Source organism: Caretta caretta, chromosome 8 (genome assembly GCF_965140235.1).
Source record: "Caretta caretta isolate rCarCar2 chromosome 8, rCarCar1.hap1, whole genome shotgun sequence".
Classification (NCBI taxonomy): domain Eukaryota; kingdom Metazoa; phylum Chordata; order Testudines; family Cheloniidae; genus Caretta; species Caretta caretta.
This window is the reverse complement of record NC_134213.1, coordinates 99,041,556-99,066,410: the sequence shown is the minus strand read 5'-3', so window position 1 is coordinate 99,066,410 and position 24,855 is coordinate 99,041,556. Positions and strand designations below refer to the sequence as shown.

Sequence of the window (24,855 nt, the reverse complement as noted above, 5' to 3'; positions counted from 1 at the left end):
CTATTTTATTCTAGTCTCTCTCATTATAATACAGAGATATTTCCTCACATTGCTTAAAAAAATAGACCAGTGCATCAAAAGATGTGTTCTGCTTGGCAAATGTACTGCTCGGCAAATGTACTGCTCCAAGTACCAAAACTCTTCGATCGAGATATCTGAGCTGTTAACGTGCTAGGACGGAGTAAGGTCTTCACAAAGCCCGTGTGCATTTACATGCAGCTGATGACACTGTTTAAAGGGAAGTTCATACATTTATACCTCTTCTAGCACACTTAGACAAGAAACTGTTACTAACTTTTTATTGTAACTGTTGTTCTCAGAGATGTGTTGCACATGTCCATTCCACTGTTGGTGTGAGTGTGCCCTGTGCACAGCTGATGGAGATTTTCCCCTCTGAGACCGCTCTGCTACCTTTCACCACTGTGCACAGGCATAATGGGCAGAGCTGCCCGAACCCTCCTCAGTTCCTTCCAACTGGATACCCTCTGATAGAGAGGGGAAGGAGGGAGCGTAGTGGAATGGACATGTGCAACACATCTAAAAGAGCAACAGTTACTGAAAAAATTAGTAACCATTCCTTCTTCGCATGATTGCACATGTTCTTTCCACTATAGGTGACTCAGAAAGCAGTTCAAACTGGAGATGGACTCAGTCGACTTGAACAGAGATTGCAGGACAACCCTTCCAAATCTGGCACTCACTCTGGATGGATGAGAGATGGCATAGTGAGAGGGAAAAGTATGGATTGATGACCAATTTGCCACCTTACAAATGTCTAATATGGGCATATGTGCCAGAAAGGCTATGGAAGCTGCCTGAGACCCAGTTGAATGGGCCAACACTCTACTTGGCGGTGCAACATAAGCCAATCAGTAGCATAAACAAATACAGCTGGAAATCCAAGCAGAGATCCTTTGGAAGGACTCTGGATGGGCCTATAGTTTGTCTGCAAACACTATTAAGAGTTGAGTGGAAAACCTAAATGGCAGAGTCCAATAAAGGTACAAAGCCAAAGCTTTTCTAACATCTGGAGTACGAAGCTTGTCTTTACTTTTATTTGAATGAGACTTTGGAAAGAAAGTACACAAATTGTTTGGTTAATATGAAAACTGGAAGCCACTTAAGTCAAGATCATGTGAAGTCGAAGGTAAACCCTATCTCTAAAGGCTGTATAAGGAATTTCTGATACTAAGGCTAGCAATTCCCCACTCTCCTGCCCAAGGTAATAGCAACCAAAAAAAGCCACCTTCATAGAAAGGTGTAACACAACAGGTAGCCAGCAGCTTGGCCGGGGGGGAGGGGGAGAGAGCCATCACATTTGCTAGAGCTAAATTTAAGTTCCACGGGGGGACTAGGCCATGTGCCTCTAGATATAATCTGTCCAAATCCTTCAGAAACCCAATAGACATTGGAATGGAAAAAAGCGAGTGGTTATGCACAGGAGAGTGGAAAGATGTGATAACTGCTTGGTGGATTCTGATGGAACTAACAGCTAACCCCTCTTGTTGTGGAAACAAGAGATAGTCCACTGTATGCTGAATAGGAGCCCAAGCCGGGGAAATACATTTCTGTCTGGAACAAATGGAGAATTTTTTTCGTTGTGCAAAATAAGTAGTCCTAAATTGAAGGCTTTCTACTATTTAGAATGACTTGTGCACTCCCTTAGAATAACTGTGTTTGACTTTGAACAAGACTTTGGACAGGAGCAGAATTGGAGGGAGGGAATACAGCAGGCCCTTCAACCAGGGTAGCAGGAAGGCATCTGTCAACATACCCAGGCTGTGGCACACTCCAGAACAAAAAAAGATGATTTTTTGTTTGCTTTTGTTGCAAATAGGTCCATTTGGGGAGTCCCCCACAGCTGGAAAATGGACCTGGTTACATCTGGATGAAGAGACCACTCATGGTGACTTGTGAATGACCAGCTTAGGTCATCTACCAGAGCATTCTGAACCCCTAGAAGGTAAACAGCTTCCAGTTGATGGAACTGGCAATGCAGAAATTCCAAAGCAGAATCGCCTCTTGGCATAATTTCGTCAACCTGTCCCTCCCTTGTTTGCTTCCATAGAACATGGCTGCTGTGTTGTCTGTGAGCATTGACCCTAGATAAGCATAAAATCCAAATAGATAGCCTGAAGCTCCCTGACATCTAGATCTTTAGATCTTGCACAGAACAAAGACCTTGTGTCTATAAAGAACTTAAGTGAGCTCCCCAGTCTAGAGCCTAACACATCCATAACTAGGGTGTCTCTTGCAGAGAAGCAGTGGGGACCCTCATGCAAACATTCAAAGGTTCTGTCCACCCGTCCAAGGAGGACGGGACCTGAGTAGGCAATTGAATCACCATCTTCATATGATGACAGCCCAGTGAATACAGTAAGATGAACAACTCTGTCTCTTTGAAGTGCAGCCTGGTATGCTGCACACCTAAGTGCACACTGCCATGTACTCTTGAAGCTTGAGGCACTTTTGTACTCTAGTGACAGGACATGTCCTTCTATCTAAAGCAAACACACACATTGTTTGGAATCTCAACCCCAGCAGGAAAGCTTTGGCCTTTGTAGAATCCAGGACAGCCCCATTAAATCCTGTTCTCTGAACAGGAGACAGGGTAGATTTCACCATATTGATCAGAGGTCACAGTGCATCAAAGGTGGACTGTACAGTGGCCACACTGGACAGTAGCTGAGACTGGACTAACCTAAATGTACAAAACAGGTGCTATTTACACTAAAGAGAATAGGACTAGCAAATGCGAAGACAGCAGCTCCAACAGTCATGGGCAGCAGGAAGGAACTGAGAGTCATTGGGCGTGGCTCCATCCTTTATACTTCGGCACAGTGGTACCCTGAGGGGTACCATTGATGGAAAAATCTCTGACAACTGTGCAGGAGGGATGCACACACCTACAGTGGAATAGGTAATTACTTGTAGTTAATGCATAGGTAATTACCTATGTAATTACTTGAAGAAGCAGCTTTAGATACAATGTAGCTAGGAATAGTCTATAATTTACTGTTGCTGTGAATTCATAATCAAGTAAGTATTAAAGCCTAGAAAACTAAGAAAGAATAAAATGGATTACAAATTAAAACAATTAAAAGGATGTATATCATCTCACTTCTTTACCTAGATCATTTGGTGCAGGAATAGCTGTTCCACCAGGAGCAAAAGGATCATTGCTCTTCAGTGTTTCTGTCTAAAAATGAGAAAATTCCTTTGAGGAAGATTTTCGATTATTTTTCAAGTTGCAGAAAGCAACATTCCCCAATCCCATCTCTAGCAAAAAATTGAGCTTCACCTCAGGACAAAATATGTTTGTTGATCAATGCTATCACTGTCAATTTTTATTTTGTAAGATGTAGCTTATAGCAGCTTTATGGAGAAAGCATAAGTGGCTAAGCATCACAACATTCTAACAGTAAAATATGTATGTATGTTCTTCATTTTGCCTGTGTTCATTCACCTGTAAAGAGGTTAAATGACAGAGATCATACAGCAAGTTTGTGCCAAAAAATGGGAATAGAATCTAGATCTCCTCATTCCCACTCCTGTCTGTTAAAAGCACCTGACTAATGTTTCCTCGAGAACAGAACTCAAGAGTTTGACTCCAATCTGGAACTCTAGCCACTAGACCATGTTGCTTGTAAAACTCTGATTTATGACTCTGGTGGGCAGGAAGCAGAAACTTAAAATCTTTTATGTCATGTTTTTAAATAATTGAAAGTTTTGGTTCTATGAGGTACCTATAGCTCCATAGAAGGAGGCATGACATTCCCACAAAATTTAGGAGAGCTTCTGCTGCCTGCACAACACAGGAATGGAGTTGTGGACTATGCCAAGGACACAAGTGACCTTTAGTTAAACTAGCAGTTTCAATTAAATGAAATTCGCAATAGAGGTGGTGTTTCAGGATTTTTAGCAAAGTTTATTTAATTTTTTAGGGGCATTATTTTCCAAAAAATGTAGAACTAAGGAATGACATCTTAATATTTTACATCATAATTTTACATGCTTCTCCCAGTACCCTCTACAGACGCTCCCCGACTTACTCAAGCGTTCCGTTCCTGAATGCCTTGTGTAAGTCGAAAACGTATCTCCGGCTATTACGCAAAAAACAAAACAAAACAAAAGCCAACCAAACAAACCAGCCCCTCCTATTTCTAGCTTACGGAAGTTTTTCCATAAGCTCAGATTTGTGTAAATCGGATTTGCTTAACCCGGGAAGCGTCTGTATTTTCTAGTAGAAATTTGACTAGGAATAGCATTTAGCAGCGGGCTGTACGTGCAGAGTTAAAAAAACACTAAACTATTTTCCAGTGGAAATTAATACTTACCAGCAAAATATCCATGTACTACCCAAAATACCCAATACCTCATGTGTTTGAGTGTATCCAAATATACAAGGTCATCTAATTTTGAACAAACTATTACTACCCCTCCCCTTTTCTCCCATCGAACTTACTGCTGGATTATTGCTGTTGCCTGTTGTGCTGAAAGGGTCAGTTGCTGCAGTCAAAAAAGGATCAGTGGAGGATTGGTTGAAAAAAGAGTCAGCTGCAAAAGGATCTGAATCTTTGAAGGGATCACCACCAAAGGGATCTGAAGGAAAAAAAATACAATGGACCTGTTTAAGGAACATTTCTTTTAAATACTCCTGCTAGTTCTTTTTAGACTGATGTCTTAAGAACAAATGTAATTTTGTACAGCTTCCTTCATATTACAGCAGAGCACCAGCTCCTCTATAGTTAAGGTTGGTCATCACTTTCTGATTAAAGGCAGAGTTTTCTAAGTGCTCTAAAATCCACAGGCTTACTCAGATTGTCTTGAAATTTGCTGTGCCTCATAAGGGTGTGGGGTAGTGTAAATGGCCCAAATTTGGGGACCATTCAGCCAGGGGTTTGGTAAAGAAGCCGCAAAAAATCATTTTACAAAATCTAAAAAGCTACTTTTTGGTCCATACCTGGGGCTCAAACTATGATTCTGATCCTCTGATCCCTCAGGCACTTGGGATTTATCTCAACTAGTGTACAGCACCCAACTACTCCTTTGGGGAGTTATACTGAAGTTAGTCAGGGTAAAATTAGGAAAGTAGCTGGACCCAAAGGGAATTAAATGTTTACATGGAGCAAGACTACGGCTCTGCTGAAACAACAGTGTTTGAAGTCAGCCCATTCTCACAGTAGTGGCTCAAGTGATCATATTGTAGCCACTCACCCTGAGCTATACCTGTGTGTAAGTGTAAACTCTACCCTTGGCAGAAATAGGAGAATGATCTATAGGCATGTTGCTATATCTGCCTCCGTCAAGTGATTTTTATATTTATTTGGGAAATACGCCCTGAATAATATAACTACTTTAGAAGGGGTCTAACTTTTTTCAGGGGGCCTCTTCCTGAACCCCCATATAAGCCAGCATCTGGGGGAGCCTTACTCCTTTGAGGAGGGCTGAGCTCCTCTTCCTACCCCATGTTCTGTGATCTAGGGGGCTCTGCTCTTCACGTCAGGTATGAGCCCCTCTCCCTGACCCCCACGTGAGCCAGGATTTTGGGGGCTCTGCCATTCTGGGTGGGGAGCTGAGAACAGGCATGTTCTATGCATGCACCAAGCACTCACTACTGAGAACAGCTCTGCTTGGTGCGTAGCCCAGGCTTGCAACCACGGATACTGGGGAAGGAGGAAATGAGAACACCTACTGAGATGACTGGAGTAGTTCGTATATCTTAGAGATATTGTTTCAGGCTGTATTCATCTCTATGGGGCGTTGTCATTCAGCAGAGAACATGTCATTAAGATGAAGGGGCCACTTCATCTCTCTCTGAGCCTCCTATACAGCTGATGGATAGACTTCCCCATACACTAGACTCAGAGTTGAGGTAGGGACTCAGTCTTCACTCTTCTGCCTTTGCCTGCTTCCATCTGATAGAATCACAGAATCATAGAACTGGAACGGACCTCAAGAAGTCATCTAGTCCAGTCCCCTGCACGTGTGGCAGGACTAAGTATTATCTAGACCATCCCTGTCAGGTGTTTGTCTAACCTGCACTTAACAATCTCAAATGATGGCGATTCCACAACCTCCCTAGGCAATTTATTCCAGTATTTAATTGCCCTGACAGGAAGTTTTTCCTAATGTCCAACCTAAACCTCCCCGACTGCAATTTAAGCCCATTACTTCTTGTCCTATCCTCAGAGGTTAAGAAAAACAATTTTTCTTCCTCCTCCTTGTAACAACCTTTTCCATACTTGAAAACTGTTATGTCCCCTCTCAGTCTTCTCTTTTCCAGACTAAACAAACCCAATTTTTTCAATCTTCCCTCACAGGTCATGTTTTCTAGACCTTTAATCTCCAATTTGTTCACATCCTTCCTGAAATGTGGCACCAAGAACTGGACACAATACTGCAGTTGAGGCCTAATCAGCACAGAGTAGAGCGGAAAAAATTACTTCTTTTGTCATGCTTACAACTCCCCTGCTAATACATCCCAGAAGGATGTTCGCTTTTTTTTGCAACAGCGTTACACTGTTGACTCATATTTGATTTGTGGTCAATCATGACCTCCAGATCCCTTTCCGGAGTACACCTTCCTAGGCAGTCATTTCCCATTTTGTTTGTGTGTAACTGATTGTTCCTTCCTAAATGGAGTACTTTGCATTTGTCCTTCTTGAATTTCATCCTATTTACTTCAGACCATTTCTCCAGTTTGTCCAGATCATTTTGAATTTTAAATCCTATCCACCAAAGCACCTGCAACCCCTCCCAGCTTGGTATCACCCGCAAACTTTATAAGTGTACTCTCTATGCCATTATCTAAATCATAGATGAAGATATTGAACAGAACCAGACCCAGAACTGATCCCTGTGGGACTCCACTCGTTATGCCCATCCAGCATGACTCTGAACCACTGATGATTACTCTCTGGGAATGGTTTTCCCAACCAGTTTTGCACCAACCTTGTAGTAGCTCCATCTAGGTTGCATTTCCCTAGTTTGTTTGAGAAGGTCATGCAAGACCGTATCAAAAGCTTTACTAAAGTCAAGATATACCACGTCTACCGCAAAGCTATCAGGTTGGTTTGACACGATTTATTTTTGACAAATCCATGCTGACTGTTACTTATCACCTTATTATCTTCTAGACGTTTGCAAATTGATTGCTTAATTATTTGCTCCGTTATCTTTCCGGGTACAGAAGTTATGCTGACTGGTCTGTAATTCACTGGGTTGTCCTTGTTTCCCTTTTTATAGATTAGCACTATATTTGCCCTTTTCCAGTCTTCTGGAATCTCTCCCGTCTCCCATGACTTTTCAAAGATAATCGCTAATGGCTCATATCTTCTCAGTCAGCTCCTGGAGTATTCCAGGATGCATTTTATCAGGCCCTGGTGACTTGAAAACATCTAATTTGTCCGAGTAATTTTTAACTTGTTCTTTCCCCATTTTAGCCTCTTCTGATCCTACCTTATTTTCACTGGCATTCGCTTTGTTAGATGTCCAGTCACCAGCAACCTTCTTGGTGAAAATTGAAGCAAAGATGTCATTACACACCTCTGCCATTTCCACATTTTCGTGTTATTATTTTTCCCCCCCTCATTGAGTAATGGGCCTACCCTGTCCTTGGTCTTCCTCTTGCTTCTAATGTATTTGTAGAATGTTTTCTTGTTAACCTTTATGTCTCCAGCTAGTTTGATCTTGTTTTGTGCCTTGGCCTTTCTAATTTTGTCCCTACATACTTTTGTTATTTGTTTATATTCATCCTTTGTAATTTGACCTAGTTTCCACTTTTTGTGGGACTCTTTTTTGATGTTTAGATCATTGAGGATCTCCTGGTTAAACCAGAGTGGTCTCTTTCTATACTTCCTATCTTTCCTACGCAGTGGGATAGTTACACAGCCCCACCACTCCAAAACCCCTCCAAGCTTACCAGGTGCACAGAGTGATAAGGAAGAGGGTGGAGCTGGGGGGTGTGTGGGTGGGTGTGTGTGGGGGGGAGGGCAGACACAAAGGAGCAGAGACGTGTGTATGGGCTTGATAGATGAAATGTTGGACAAGTAAGAGCAGCGGTAAGGGAGTCTGAGCAGCTGGGGAAAATATGGTGTGGTCAGAACAGGGATGCTGGAACACTCCAGGGAAGAGTGGAGTTCAAAGGAGGGAAGCAGTACTATGCAGAAGGGGGGATGCTGGAGGGATTTCAGATCTGCCCCCCCAAATCCCTACATCCATCTCCAATGAATGAATGAATGAATCAATCAATAAAAGGTACATCTCTGGTGTCCCATCACCATGGTATCTAACTGCCTCACACTCTTTAATGTGCTTATCCTCATTACACTGAGGTAGGGCAGTACTATTATTCCCTTTTTACAGATGAGGAAACTGAGGCACAGCGAGCCAGAGGCAGCAGAGGGAAACACCTGGGCTGGGGTACACAGGTTGCCAAGAATTATTTTTTTAAAACCAAGGGAATTCAAGGTTGCCCAGTTGTGCCTTGTGCCCTTCCAGAACGTGGAGAGTGTTTAATTTAAGTATCTGTAAACCATGAAATGAAGAGTTAAGGTAACAGAACCAGCCAAAGCAGTGACTCCTGCACTCGGAGTCAAGGGGTAAAATGGGGCCCAACTGGAGAGGTCTTTCCCCAAAGTACCCTCTAGACCCAGAACTCTGAAAAGGCACATCTCCACCTCCCCCTGTACACACTATGGGGAAACTTGGACCCAGGTGGTGCCTTTCCCGTCCCTCCCCCCACCATATGGTCTTGAGGAAAAACTGCAGGGACAAACCACAATCCATCTGCTAAGGGCAGCTGCAGAGGCAGCCAAAGCAGGGACCTTCAGACATTCAGAAAACTTGCTACAGTTTTTACTGGACTTTCTTTGCCATGTGCTGTTTGCTCCAACCCTCTCCCCTTCTCTCCCCTTCACAGTCTCTCCCGCTTAGATTCACTCCATACATGCCCCTCTTATCCTCTGCCCTCCCTCAGTTCCCTTCAGCGTCCTCTCTCCCTACACTTTTCTTTCCATTTATCTTATCCCTTCCTACTTATACCAACTTGAAAACATTAAATGGTGACACTAACATGACGCTTGCTCCCATCATCTTGGTCACTCTGCTTGTGTGTTCTACCCCACTCCCCGATCATTTCTCTGTCTTATCTGTTTACATCGTATGCTCTTTAGGGAAGGGACTGTCTGCTGTTCTGTGTTTGTGCAGTGCCAAGCACAATAGGGCCCAATTTTTGGTTGGCCCTTAGCCACTACCGTAATAAACATACAAACCGTAACAAAAACAAACAAATTTAAAACTTGGAAAACCAGAAATTACAAGTACGTGCAAATTTAACTCAGCCCTCTTTGAGCTATGCCCCAACACGCCAACACCACACATACAGTACTAACAATTTACCCTTACAGATGCTACAATGTATGTTGCTGAAAACTTCACAGGGTGGCAGAAAATGAGGGGTAATGCTTCACTGAATAAAGACTCTGTGTAAATGTTCAGTAGGATAAGCGACCAAGGGCAGCTCATTCCGATAGCCTGCACTGCTTTTAAATGCATTTCTCAGCTAAACTGAAACATTGATTTATCGAACTTATCATTTGTCAACATTAGAAAAGTTGCATCAAGAGATAGTATTGTTGGAACATTTCAAGTTGAACAATTGCTCCCAAATTCTTTTGATTCTGCACTCCATAACAACTTCCTCTAGAAATCTTACCTGCTAATGAGAATCCTTATATTCTTGACTGTAATTACTCAAAATTCCAGCATGTAAAAGCAAACCTAGGATTTTCTCCCATTAAGAGAGGAAGGGAAAGTTGTTTGATGTGCTAACTCTCAGCAAACAGTCATATGGACAGGCAATTCTTACAAAAAACGTTAGATCTAGAATCACACTATTCCAGTTCATCAGAGTTTGGACAGGATCACACAGCATGCAGAAAGGCACTTCAAAAAAACTCTACAAGTTGAAACAAATGCATTAGCCAGCCTATTATACTGAAATAGTATCATATAAAGTTATATAAAAATGGTGACATTTAAAAATTCAGAATTTATGTGTCGTCATAACGATCAAACTGGCTCTGTTTTCCACTTCTGCTAAAAATGCTATCATCATCTAGAGACTTTAGTCCACTGAGAATAATCACCTTTAAGTTAGGTCAGGGTCTGGCAATGCAATGACACTGTCTGCACAATCATTCTAATTTGATGTGCTAGAGAAAGGTGCTGGATTGATAGCCCTCAAGATTAAAGTCCCAATTAGCTACAGGACAGGTACTAAACGGGCACTGACAGCACAGTGTCACTGACACCACTATCAGTGCGCCTCAAACCCAACTCTGGCTATTTCTCATGGTGAAAGAGTAGTTTGGTGTACATTGCTATTCAGTCCTTGGCCTTTCTGCAGACTCACATCCAAGGGCCAATTACTGCCGGTATTAATGGGGCTAATTTGATGTGGACAACTGAGTTAAAACTACTGAGCCCAAACATATTTAACACAAAGCAAATGGTAGCTGTTTCAGGTCATTACTGCCTTGCTCAGATTCACAAGTGATTTAGATGTGAAAGTTTTTACATAATCTATTACCAATCCTTTGAGGCAGCTAGTCCTTCACACTAGATATTTACAAAGTATTAAATTTAAATTTAGAGCTTTAGTATCTACTTACCAACTTTCCCAAAAGGGTCATCCTTGAAAGGATCACCTGTTTAAAAGTAATGAAAAAAGGAAAAAGCACTGAAATCTTTTAGCAAAAAGATGCTTTCAACTGAGGATCACTTCGTTGCAGATTCCTAGCAAGCTACAAAGGATTTTGCAACCCTTAATAGTCGGAGTATTTCCATCGACTTCAGTGGGACTACAATAGCTGGCATTAAAGTCAACATTTGCCAACAAATAACTGTTACCACTATTTCCTAGTAGTAGGAATATAGTCAAAGTGGTGATCTCCAAAGATGACTCTGTGGTAACTGATAGTAAATGCTTAGATACCACAATATTTGCCTACATATTTGCTTAGAATACAAAATCATAGCAGTAACATCTATTGGAAAATCCTGAGTTTTTAATAATAGGACCAGTGCAGTCCGACTAATGTGCAAGTTACTACTCCCTTGAGTTAGATTTACAGGACTAGGCCCAAACTTTCCATAAAATAGAGCAGACTGAATCTGCCCTCCTCTTTAACACAGAAAGACAGCCTCTGCAGAACAGGTATCAGCATAAAACTTCTCTCTGGGAGGAGGCAGAAGAGGTGTTGATGAAGGAGCAGTTGCCATGGCTACTACAAAAGCAAACCTCTCCTCTCACATTCAGTTTTTGAGACACTAATGGCTACCCTCTTCTGGTGCTTGGACTAAAACCTTCACAATGCACCGGTAGATTTCGGAGACCCCATCACAACTGCAGTCAATGGAAAACCATTCTTCTACTACAAAACTCAATTCCAGTCCAAATACACACTAGTTTTTAAGACACATTAATACAACTAACCCTCTTCCAGGAAATTCATGCTAACAGAAAAATCTACTTACTGCCAACAAAAGGGTCAGACTGGAAGAAGTCTAAATTGGCTTCTGTAACTTGATCAGGCAGAGGATGAGATTCTGTAGCAAATGGATCTTCCTAGGGGGAAAAGTATGAAATGTTTTAGGCAGAAAATAAGATAAAATGTTTGCCTTTTGAAGTTTAGAGAAATAAGGATACTAAAAGTTAAAAGACCAACTACAATTCTACTTAATTCACTGATGGACAGCTGAAAAGTCAGTCAACAGAAATCTTCAGTATACCAGATGAAATGAAAAAAAGTTTTCCATACATTCATACCCAAAATTAAAAGCAACTATAGAAATCAAAGTTATGACAATAAGTGTTTTATGGTCATGGGGCGACTCAGTGATTGGAAGTGAACATAATCCATCTCAAACAATGTAAAGATTTCTTACTATATTCAGTTTTTACATCTGTACAAACCCACTTTTTTGTTAACAGTTGTAGTCAGGGTCTCTTTCTCTTCTCCAATAGCAGCATTTGTTGTTTCAGGGCTATTCCTTACCTATTACAACAAACAAGAACACTGACGTTCACATATGATAAGATTCTACCCTCTAGAATATGAAAGGGTTTCTGTTTCAAAGGAATATGCTTCAACAAAAGACTATGCCCACTATATAATTGTAAAACACACCTATTAAAAAGGAACAGATCTACTGAATATTGATTTTCCATATGCCAAATTGACACAAAAACATACCGTAGCCTATTCAAATACCTAAAAAGAGAACATATACCTTATGCACCAAGAGCATCTTTATATTTTGTAACATTATTAAATGCTTAGAGAACTCTGAAGATGCAGTGAAAGCCAAGAACCCAAGAAAAAAGGAAATTCAGCAAGCGGAGCAGCTTTAGATTTCAGTACTATTTCTCATTCTGTACATACTACCTAAGTTGTAGAAGATTATTGTTCTTTTGCACACAGGGAATATCAATTCAGATCACTAAATTTATGAGAGACTTGTTTTGGTGACAACTGTGTATTGCACAAAATCAAATTACTACGAAGTCACTTGTCATCCAAATGAAAATTGCCTGCTCTCATGATACTAATCTTCCAACAAAATGAAATATGATCTTTGATAAAATGACATTGATTTGTTGTGCCTCTTTTTTTAAAGAACAAGTTCAGCTTTAATACATCCTTAACTCACTCAGATTTCACTATTATACTGTATAATAACTAAGAAGGCAATCAAAACACTTTACTCACTGGAGACTCGTGGTTTATTTGTTCAGCTTCTGCTGAACTCTCCCCTTCAGCATTCTCATTAAGGTTAGCAGCTTCACTGCTGCTGTTGCTAAGGCTAGAATGATCTGCAGTTCCATTAACGAGTAGGTTGTGTGGATGAGTGTGCCAGTTAAATTGGTTATTTTCCAATTCTTTCAGCTCAAACAGTTTTGTTTCCATCTGCAAAGAGAAAGCATAAATACATATATTAGTATAGCAGCAGGAGAACATAGTACATACTTTTTCTGCTTACACACGAGAGAGAGAATGCAGTATGTACCTGAAATTACTGATTTCTGAAAGTGAGGAATAACAGAGCCACACTCTTGGGTTTCAGCCTCAGGTGCGACGTTCAGAACATTATTAGCACCAAAAAATTTAGAAGAGGAGAAGCAATGTGGCCTAAGAACAGAACCAGATGCTGAGAACTCAGATTAATTCCACTTCTGATGAGAACTTAGTCTGTAGAGTTGGATAAGTCACAATCTCTCTCACACTGTTTCCCCACTTGGGAAATGCCACTCTACCTCATAGGGGTATTGTGAGGAGCAATTAACATTCATAAAGTACTGTGAAGATATACAGCAGTGTCACAGATCCCATTGTCCATCAGCACAGCTAAGCTGCATTAGGCCCCAACTAGTAGTTTTTGTTTTTAACGAAGTTAAGACAAAATTGCAAAGCCAACAACGAGAAAAAAATGTATCAGAATTCCTGCTTTAAAGGAACAAAAATTACACGTTAGTCATCTTCTCCAAAGGTGAGTTAATAGACATTTTTGAGACCAAAAAGCTCATGGGATGTCACCATAAGGAGATCTATATTCACATCTACCTACTATCTATCTGTACCATTTGTTACACTTGTATGCATTATTTTAGCATCACAGCACCTCACAATCTAAAGCATTTATCCGCATAACCACCCTCTAAGGTAGTGAAGTATTATTCTATTTTACAGATGGGAACTGAGGTAGACAGGCTAAGTCATTTGTCCAAGGTCAGAAAGGAATCCTGCGGAGGAGTAGGAAATTGAACCAGCATCTTCTGAGTCCCAGGCTAATACCCTAACCATTGGACAATCCTGCCACAGCCACCAATGTACTTTCTGTACATTATTTGTAAGTGTGGGAAGAGCAGGAAATCAGGAAGATCGAGAGAAAATATGAATTCAAGAATCTGTTAAAAAACAAAGAAGATTGCTACTTATGGCAAGAAAAATACAACTAACCACTCAAGAATAAATTTGAGGGACAGATACTGTCTTAAGCACCTCTTTGCTAATGGAAGAAAAGGAATGAGCAGCTGGAGACAAAGACATTCTCTCTCAACCTGGGTTCACATACCCTGTGATGCAACAATGCCAAATACATTTGTTTGCTACTCAGCTTCTAAACTGCATGCCTATGGCTGAAATCAAGGAGTGTGGATATACTGTACTTTATCTCTAAAGGAAATATAATTTTTTAATTAATTCATATGAAGTGAGGCTTAACACCAAAAATAAAAATGTAAGCATACAGTAACAACATACCAATGATGGCTGTAAAACTCCCAACATTAAATCGCCAGGTTAAAAAACTAAATTAAGATTTTTAGGTTCAAAGCTAACGAAACAGACTTACCTGTGGAATTCAAAATAAAAAAAGATCTGGTTTGTATATTAGCAGAAGTGACTGTGCCTTAACCAAGCAGGGAGAAGGACCCTGATCACAGTGCTCTCTAGCATGAAAAACAAAGCTGCATTAACAGTGGCCTCTAGAGGTGCACTTCACCTTTCCAATCAAATGAGAAGTATCCTGCTAAAAATTGGTAAGGCATTCAGAGAGAAAGAAAAACAGCAAAAAACAAAGATGCATATTAGCTACACTGCTGTCCAGGAGTAGGCCAGGGGAACAGAGTCAACCACTAGCAAAAATAAAGTTGAGTGTGGGCGTGGGGGGAAGCAGAGAAAGAAAAGAGGTTTCAGACCTACAGTATAACCAGAGGGGCACTAATTCAACTCAGTGGTTGCAAACGGGAGCTACAATGCTCTTTTAAACAGAACACTGAATAAATATGGTCTATATGGAGCACGTGTGTGCATGGTGGCTACTGCACCAGTTTTTTATCTCTGGATAACTAGTCTCAAACACCAATGAAAATACATTCAATGGTTCTCAATGTAATCCCATTTATGCAATCATAGAAATATATGACTAGAAGGGACCTCAAATTCAGTGCCCTGAACTCAAGACAGGACTAAGTATTATCTAGACCATCCCTGACAGGTTTTTGTTTAACCTGCTCTTAATCTCCAGTGACAATGCTCCAAATCACAATACGAACACAAACCTTTGAAGTTTCTACTCAAGATGTATCAATGAGCAGAAGAGCAAAGGCTGTCCTGGGTCAGGGCTGGAGTACAAAGCATAGATAGCAGCACTGACTTGAGCTCAGTATAGTACAGGCAGCTGCTAGTTCCTCACTTTGAAGAAATGTTCTTATAAAATTATTAATTTTTTAAGTAAAATGTACATTGTAATATAAATGAGGCCCCTGTATCATCCAAAACAGAAGCTCATTGACCTTGGAGACTTTAATAATAGAAATACCATAACTCATATAGCATCACCTGATAATGAATATCAGACGCCAGTAATATTAACCAGTTAGTAGGAAACAAAATTTGTATAAGGAACCAAAAGAAAAATGAGCAAAGTAAAGAAACCCCCCCCCCAAAAGGGGGGTCTTCTTATGATATAAAGATTTGTTGATAAATTTCCACAATGCCTTACTGAATTGATTTCCTGTTGTGTATCCTGCAGATGCTGCTGAAGAGGTCCCAGCTGTACTTTCCCTGACTCTACGCATTGCTCTAGCTCAGCAGTTTCTTGCTGCAGGCGACTCAGCTCCTCTTGAGCTTTGGTCAGTTCCTCCTCATATGTTGAGATCTTGGATTCCTGGCTTGTTACTTCAGCCTTCAGTGAGGCAATCTGCAGAATGAAGAAAAACTTCATTAATTAAAACCAAATCCAATGAAAATATGATCTGTTTATCAAAAGCTACTTTCAAATACCAAAAAATAATCAGGAAAAATCCCAGCTGCAATTATTGTATGTTTCCCACTGGAGATTTAAGGCCATATCTACGCTAAGATTAAAGCAGTGGTAGCCACAAGTGGGTTAAAATATCATCATGGCTAACAGGATTTTAGCATGGTTTCCTTGACAAACATGGACAGATTTTTATATTGATAACACTGTTAGGATGCTATATGCAGAGGGGATAGTTTAAATTCTTGCTGTAGATTATCTAGAGTTGATAGCCTATAGTACAGTTTACAGAAACAGCATCTGTCTACATTGCTCAGTGAAACAGTGTCAGAATGCTGCTAGCTACAACTACAACAAGAAGGATTTTCCGCATGTTTTCAACCCTAGCATGGGCAGGACCTATATGTAACAGGGAATCACTGAACTGAATGATGTTTTCCCCACTTATTGTTCTTCACACAGACCTAAGTATCTCACTGTTTTCTCCTACTCAAACTATGCTCCTCTCCCAACCATAGTCCCTCATTAAAAGGGCTATTTTGTTCCAGTGGCGGGCTGGAGCAGATTCCCATCAATAACTGTCTCAACTGAAAAGAGGGACTACTATGGATATAAACTACCAGAACTTACCAAATGGATCTCTTCAGCACATTTCTGCCTGATATCATTAAGTTGCTCCTCTAACTTGGCTTTTTGCTCATCGAGGCTATTAAGGATTTCCTGTGCTTCCTGTTTCTGAGCTTGCAGCTTCTGCAGATTACTGCTCTCCCTCTTCACTTCACATTGAAGATCCTGCAGAGAAACATTTTTGTCAGTTTCTTTTCCTTGGCCACTGAAAAGTAGTAACTGTATTCCTCTCACTGCAGAGCAATAGCTAGAGCCACAAAGGGATAGAGTCAAAATGCTATTATCTTTTGAGGGCTAACTTTTTAAAAACATGAAAAAGTCAAGGCAGAGATTCCAAAATTATAGCCACAACTGAAATATAGTAAAACATTTATTTTAAAAAATTATGAAATGATTCTAGAATTATTATTTTCTATCTTCAAGGCACTTTCACAAAATAAATGAATCCTCAACATTTTAGTAAGGTAACGTCCATCTGCGGCAACACAGATTAACTGGTTTATCCAAAAAACAGTTGGGATCAGAATTTAAAACCTAGAACCTTCCTCTGCTCAGACCACTAGATTACATCCCTCTGATGTTTAATTATATTCTAATATACTAATTTATTTAGTTTCTTGGTAATAATGGAAATCGTACTAGATCAACACCAAGTAATAATTTCAGTTTACAGAAAGAGTTAGCATATTTAATATTAGGTTTCAGAGTAGCAGCCATGTTAGTCTGTATTTGCAAAAAGAAAAGGAGTACTTGTGGCACCTTAGAGACTCACCAATTTATTTGAGCATAAGCTTTTGTAAGCTACAGTGAGCCCTGACCCTCTCCCGCACCCCAACCCTCTGTCCCAGCCCTGAGCCCCTCCCACAACCCAAACTCCTCATCCCCAGCTCCGTTGCGTCACAGGCATCAACAATTTTGTTCAACTGGGTCATCAGAAAAGAACTTTGAAAACCACTGGCCTACACAACAGACTCCTAAGAGGGATGAGATAAACAGTACAAGAGAAAGGGAAGGGCTGGGGCTGTCTGAAATCAACCTGTTTAAAGTAATATTACGAAGGCTAGAAAATCAGGGGTAAACAAAGGGAGAAAGGAACTGCGGACATTTAGGGTGTAATGGGGAGAGGCTTGAAAATAATGTCATTTTTAGTGATGGTGGGAAGTTACTCAGAATTGCTGTAAACTGACTTACAAATTTTGTCTTGTCAAAATTAGCTTATGATTAATAGAGCTAAAATACAAAATCCTGTTGGCTATGCAAGGAAAAGTGTTTTTATATCAGAGATCAATCCCACATCCAAGCTTTTAGAAATGAAGTTTACCTCTGAGTTACTATGTGTGAGAAGACCCATGCACCTACACAGAGCCCAGCCTGCTGTATATGAAATTCTGAGAACTGCCTTCTACATAGATCTTACCCTTTTCTACTACTGCATTTACAGTTAACAATTACTTTCATTCCATAAACACTAGACTATTAAATATGCTGTATTTTTAAGAGTATTGCTCTGCCGTACAGTATCTAGTATCCAATATGCTATTGGAGCATTTTCTCTTTTACAAGCAGCTCATATAGTACTTTCTAAAGTAAAAAAAGTCAGGCACTTCCCCAAGAAATTTACAAATTTTACTTCTGCCTTCAATCTATTCCTCACCTTTTTGTATGTTACATTTATGGATTTTTCTAATTTCTTATTTTATTATTTATCTAATAGGTATGTCTGTGGTGCCCATCACTGTAATTTCTGTGCACCTCACAAAAAGAAGAAAGTTACCCTCACTGCCCATAAGTGGCAGAAGAGTGCCATCTCAATGTAACAGGTGAGGAAATCAGGGCAGAAAGGGTGAGTGACTTACCCAGCATTACAAGAATGGCAGAAACAAAACTCAGGTTTCAGAGTAACAGCCGTGTTAGTCTGTATTCGCAAAAAGAAAAGGAGTACTTGTGGCACCTTAGAGACTAACCAATTTATTTGAGCATGAGCTTTCGTGAGCTACAGCTCACGCTCATTGAGCTCATGCTCAAATAAATTGGTTAGTCTCTAAGGTGCCACAAGTACTCCTTTTCTTTTTGAGGAACAAAACTAGAACCCAGATCTCAAGATTCCCATTTCAGTGGCTGAAGAAGGCTATCCACAATTTAAGTCCCTCGATAAAAATATTAGTTCTGATCAGTAATTATTTATACTGCAGTAACACATAGAGACCTCAATCAAGGATCAGGACCTTATTGTGCTATGTGCAGTACAAACACGCAGTTTAAAAAAAAAGGCAGCCTTACCCCAGAATTCATTATTTAAGTTTACATATTAAAATGAGCACTTTTTGTGTAACAGTAATCTCAGTTCACTGCCCAGTTAACTCTCATCAGATGGCAGTGTACTGTAGGCACGTGAGGAGAGGAGAGCAGAGCCGAGCCTACAAGTAGGAGTTGAAGGAAGATCTGGTGATCACTCTAAATTTTGATGGGAAAGCTTTTTTTGCTTGCAAAGAGCTGGCATGGAAAAAAATGGAAAGGTGCTTCAATAAGCAGACGATCTAGGCTTGCATTTTTGAAAGAGCAAAGGTAAAGGTTGGTGGCTCAATAAAATGATAGATCTGATAAGAGTGGCTAAATGGTGAAATACCATAAAAGCAAAGGTGTTTGATGCAGAGGAGAAGGGAGTAGAGTGATACAAATATGGGGGCGATGTGGTCAGGGTTAGGTGGCAGGAAGATGATTGAACAATTCTCCATCATTAAGAAAAAGCTCAGTATAGTTGAGATTGCGCCTTCATCTGCTCAATTAACTGTCTGAACTCTAACTCTATGCTCATCTGCCTAATTTACTGTAAATGGTACACTCATTTTAACAGCAAACTGGATTAGTGAATCTTTCTGTTTTCATTCACGTGTCAGGTAATTCAAACCAGTTTGCCAACATCTCCCTCTTGCTAATTAGCTGAACTCCTTTTACTGAAGGGCCAGGTTCCTTTCAGTAACTGACTCCAAAAGCCCAAACATAAAATTTTCTTCCTGAGCTGCAGATGAATAGCTTCATGGGGGTTTTTTAGATTTAGATTTATAGCCATTCCTAACCTCCATAAGACTCATTCTTACTAGCAAGAATTTAAGAAGGGCTCTAGAAGTGATTGTAACCTGGCAATTACAGATCGGTAAGTCTAATGTCAGTACCGGGCAAATTAGTTGAAACAATAGTAAAGAATAAAATTGTCAGACACATAGAATAACATGAATTGTTGTGCAAAAGTCTACATGGTTTCTGTAAAGGAGATCATGTCTTATTAATCTATTAGAGTTCTTTGAGGGGGTCAACACACATGTGGACAAGGGGGATCACTTTGACAAGGTCCCTCACCAAAGGCTCTTACATAAATTAAGTTGTCATGGGATAAGAGGGAAGATCCTTTCGTGGATTGAGAGCTGGTTAAAAGACAGGGAACAAAGGGTAGGAATAACTGGTGAATTTTCAGAATGGAGAGAGGTAACTGGTGGTATTCCCCAAGGGTCAGTTCTAGGACCAATCCTATTCAACTTATTCATAAATGATCTGGAGAAAGGGGTAAACAGCAAGATGGCAAAGTTTTCAGATGATACTAAACTGCTCAAGTTACTTAAGACCAAAGCAGACTGTGAAGAACTTCAAAAAGATCTCACCAAACTAAGTGACTGGGCAACAAAACCACAAATGAAATTTAATGTGGATAAATGTAAAGTGATGCACATTGGAAAAAATAATCCCAACTATACATACAATATGATGGGGGCTAATTTAGCTACAACCAATCAGGAGAAAGATCTTGGAGTCATCGTGGATAGTTCTCTGAAGACGTCCACGCAGTGTGCAGCGACAGTCAAAAAAGCAAACAGGATGTTAGGAATCCTTAAAAAAGGGATAGATAATAAGATGGAGAATATTTTATTGCCCTTATATAAATCCATGGTACTCCCACATCTTGAATACTGTGTACAGATTTTGTCCCCTCATCTCAAAAAAGATATACTGGCATTAGAAAAGGTTCAGAAAAGGGCAACTACAAGGATTAGGGGTTTGGAACGAGTCCCATAAGAGGAGAGATTAAAGAGGCTAGGACTTTTCAGCTTGGAAAAGAGGAGACTAAGGGGGGAATACGATAGAGGTATGTAAAATTATGAGTGGTGTGGAGAAAGTGAAAAAAGAAAAGTTATTTACTTGTTCCCATACTATAAGAACTAGGGGCCACCAAATGGGTAGCAGGGTTAAAACAAATAAAAGGAAGTTCTTCTTCACTCAGCGCACAGTCAACCTGTGGAACTCCTTGCCTGAGGAGGTTGTGAAGGCTAGGACTATAAACAGGGTTTAAAAGAGAACAGGATAAATTCATGGAGGTTAAGTCCATTAATGCCTATCAGCCAGGATGGGTAAGGAATGGTGACCCTCGCCTCTGTCAGAGGGTGGAGATGGATGGCAGGAGAGAGATCACTTGATCATTACCTGTTAGGTTCACTCCCTCTGGGGCACCTGGCAATGGCCACTGTTGGTAGACAGGATACTGGGTTGGATGGACCTTTGGTCTGACCCAGTATGGCCATTCTTATGTTCCTCTGTTCTTAAGAGCCACATGGAGAGCTGCGAGCTGATTCTTCCTTGCCCCCAGACTCAGAGTGCTGCTGCAAGCTTTAGTCTACTTCCTGGACCCAGGCTGAGAGGCCAGTCAGGTTAGAAGTTGCTCCTCCCTGAACCCCTGCCTCATATCCTTGGCCCCCACTGTGCTTCTCAGAGACTCACCAAAATGCTAGAAACCGGCCTATCCTGCAGTTGTAAAACCTCAGTTCTGGGTATACGGAGTGAGGTTTGGCAGGAGTGTCTGGGTATGGGAGGTCTGGATGCACTGGGGTTGGGCGGATCGGGGAGCAGCTCCCCATACTGTGACCCCTTCCCCCCATAGCTAAGGAGCAATGGGGGCAGGAAGCAGGGGAGGATGCTGAGCTTCCTGCAGGTGGGGGAAGTTTCTGGGGATGGGTCTGCCACAGCCACTCCTTGCAGGGGAGGAGGAAGTCCCATCCTCTCCTGCCTCCAGCCCAGCCGGGACTAGCAGCTGATCCCGGCTCAGGGGAGGAGCCACTGGCTGAGGTGTCCCCAGCCCTGCGGTGATTTACCTCTCCGCCAGCTGCTCTGGGTGCCTGAAACAGTGTACCTGCGCAGCTAGGGAGTGGTGCAGGACTGCTCTCGCAGCTTTCCTTTGCTTCCCTGTCAAAGTCATTTTTCTGCAGGGAAGCAAAGAAATCTGCAGAGGATATGAATTCTGCACATGTGGTGCAGAATTCCCCCAGGAGTAACCTCTGAAACAATGCCTTTGCTTAGATGCAACAAAAATTAGCACATAGCTGCACAGAATGTAAACTCACAGTGCTTGCTCTGAACAGTTACTGATCAAGAACTAAAAATATGTATGGCTCAAAAATATGTATGGCTCTAAATAAATGAAATGTAAGCATTAACGTTTCTAATGTGACAAAGAAAAATGTTTATTTAAAACTAGAGCAGAATTCCCATCCCAGTCCTTTCAAAAAGGGACACCACCAATTCACATATTACTACATGCTTTAATAATTTTAATAGCGACAGTTCTATGTAATCACTTACACATCAGCTACAAATATACTTAAAAATTAACTTTTCCGTATCTCCATCTATTTTGCAGGAACAAACAGTCTGACTTACATGTAGAGAGTTCAAAGTCACACATGTATGATGCATAGTCAAAGCAATGCAATTTTCATACAAAGATGTAATTGTGCATTTTGACAATATTTGAAATAACTTTTATTTTTGTAACTCTTAGCTCAGAGACTGAGTGAAGAGAACAGATGCCTAGTTTGTTACATCAGATGGTTCAGTGACAAGTTCTCCTAGCAATTGATACCTACTGTCTTGTGATCTCAGAATCAAGATGGAAAATCTCTTGGACATTATTTATCAGAAACACTAGACATGCTCTGTGGAGCCTGTCCCTCAAGCGTGCATGAACCCTAGCATCAGGAACTTGTCTCCTCAGTGCAAAAATCAGCACTTTCCAAACCTCCCAAACCAACAAGACACATGTCTTTACTGAGTGATCTATTAGCTCCAGAAAGTGAATCAGCACAGTACCAGTCTTCATGTGCTGGAATGCATTAAGGGCCTAAGGAGGAAACAGAAAAGTAGAGCAGCCAGACAGAGAAGCCATAAAAGAGGGGAAAGAACAAACGAAGGGAGATGAGCCGTAGACAAATGAATAGAGTTCAGCAGTACCATTTCAGTAATAGATAAGGATTCTTTTTGATTTCTTCAAATTCCATTTGAAGTGTGGTTCAGTCTCACACTGATTACTGGAGCTTTCCATTGTTGTTTGTTTCCTCCCTACTTAACATCCTCCTCCTCTGCCCCAAATTTCTGCACTGGCTTCCTGTCTACTTCAAATTCAAACTCCTTATCCTCTCCTACAACACCAGACTCATTTACTCACTAATGCCTATCACTCCTTCTGCTGATTCCAATCTTCTCTCCTTATGTCTTTTCCTGTGATAGGCTTTATGCCTTCAATCATGTTGCCCCCATGCTAGGAACACACTTTCCTACCCTCATCCACAGAACTTCCTCTCTTAACAATCCATCACTTCCCTTTCTCATCAGTAATTCCCACAGGCTCCCTGTCCTGAACTGTGATCGTATTTAAACCGTAACAGCTTCAGGACAGGGCATTTGTCTTAACTCTTTGTAAAGAGCCATGTAGATTTATAGCACTATGTACACTTCTAATACAGGTGATTAAAAAAACAGAATTACCACCATATACTTCTCCTCTAGTGTTAAAAGGGGAAGCCAAGACAGAAGGTCATCAGAAGTTACACCTTTCCTTACATTTAAAAAACTAAGGCAGTACTAAAAAAGCAATGTTTCAGAGTTCTGGAAATTGAAATCCAGAGAACTATTCAAGGCATGGGCAATGAAATGAAATCTTGTACAAACATTCTATAGATTTCACTGCATTATTCTACAGGAAATGGCCTTTCTTTGAATGATAAAAGGCATGGTACACTCAGGACTGGCCTTTGGGATACACAGGAAGGATATACCCATTTTGGAAGCTCATTGTCATGGGCCTTTTTTTTCCTTAAATATATAAGACTAGCCATTTTTGTTGCTGAAAACCTTAACAACAAACTGATTGCTCCATCTGGAAGCCTGACTCAGTTTTTTTTTCCTAACAGTCAGTCTTCCATCACAACAGCCCAGGGCTGGCACTAAGGGGTGTGTGAAGACCACAAGTCAGGGATCTCTCCATTTTGAAAGGAAACCCTGGAGGCTGGGTAGCTGCCCAGAATGTTGGTGATAGTATTAGGGCCAAAACGTAAGTTGCTTCTCAGCCAGCTAAACTGGCTCCTCTGTTGAGAAGCCAATGTGGAATCTGGCCATGGAAAAGGTGGTCAGTGTGGTGAAGAGAAGTGTAGTCTAGCACAGCGGTTCTCAAACTTGACTGCACCACAACCTCCTTCTGACATCAAAAATTACTACACTACTCTAGGCGGGAGAGGGCCTAAGCCCCGTCATCATGTGTGGGATGGGGTGGAGGGGCTTGGGCCATCCCAGATTCAAGTGCTCAGGCTTCGGCTTCAGCCCCAGACAGCAGAGCTCAGGCTTCGGCTTCAGCCTCAGTGAGTCTAACGCTGGCCCTGGCCATCCCATTAAAATAGGGTCGCAACCCACTTTGGGATCCCGACCCACAGTTTGAGAACCGCTGGTCTAGCAGACTAAATTTGAAACTTGTTCTACTCCCATCTCTGACACAGACTCTTTGGTCTGACAAATCATATAGCCTTTTAGCACTGCAAATGTTTCCCTTGAACTATCCTGACAAACATCCCATATTTGTTTGTTTGGGAGAAGTGGACAGTTATTCTGCCCATATATATTAATACTTCTGACTATGCTGGATTCTACGGATAATTAATCTGTCAAATTCAGTGCAAATCAGAAAAAGAAAGGCATAACAAGAAACAATGGCTGGAAGTTAAAGAGATACACATTCAAATTAGAAATATGGCACATTTATTTATTTTATTTAAACAATGAGGGTAATTAACCACTGGAACAAACTACCAAGAGAAGCAGTGGCATCCCTTGAGCTCTTCAAATAAAGACTGCAATCCTTTCTGGAAAACATGCTTTAAATCAAACATGTTTCTAGGCTCAATGCAGGAGTAACTGGATTAAAAATTCTATGGCCTGTATTATACAAGCGGTCAGACTAGATGATCTAATGGACCCTTCTGGCCTTTCAGTCTAGTTCTTCATATTTTTAAATTGCTGCACTTCAGCAAAACAGTGTTTTTATTGATACTTGATCTAAAATTCATTCCCATTATTGTTGTTTAGCAT

At 40.9% G+C, this 24,855-nt stretch overlaps 1 protein-coding gene across 4 annotated transcripts in view; it reads right to left on the bottom strand.

Annotated features, from left to right (window-relative positions):
• EPS15 (epidermal growth factor receptor pathway substrate 15) overlaps positions 1-24,855 on the bottom strand; it is a 108,595-nt gene that overhangs the window by 14,530 nt on the left and 69,210 nt on the right. For all 4 annotated transcript variants that reach the window (XM_048860176.2, XM_048860181.2, XM_048860179.2 and 1 more), the window contains exons 14-21: positions 16,459-16,620; positions 15,571-15,768; positions 12,777-12,974; positions 11,985-12,062; positions 11,542-11,632; positions 10,677-10,712; positions 4,466-4,602; positions 3,130-3,199 (exon numbers count right to left, since the gene is read on the bottom strand). In XM_048860176.2, coding sequence (XP_048716133.2) covers positions 3,130-3,199; positions 4,466-4,602; positions 10,677-10,712; positions 11,542-11,632; positions 11,985-12,062; positions 12,777-12,974; positions 15,571-15,768; positions 16,459-16,620 — 970 coding nt within the window. The remainder of the gene's footprint in view (positions 1-3,129; positions 3,200-4,465; positions 4,603-10,676; positions 10,713-11,541; positions 11,633-11,984; positions 12,063-12,776; positions 12,975-15,570; positions 15,769-16,458; positions 16,621-24,855) is intronic.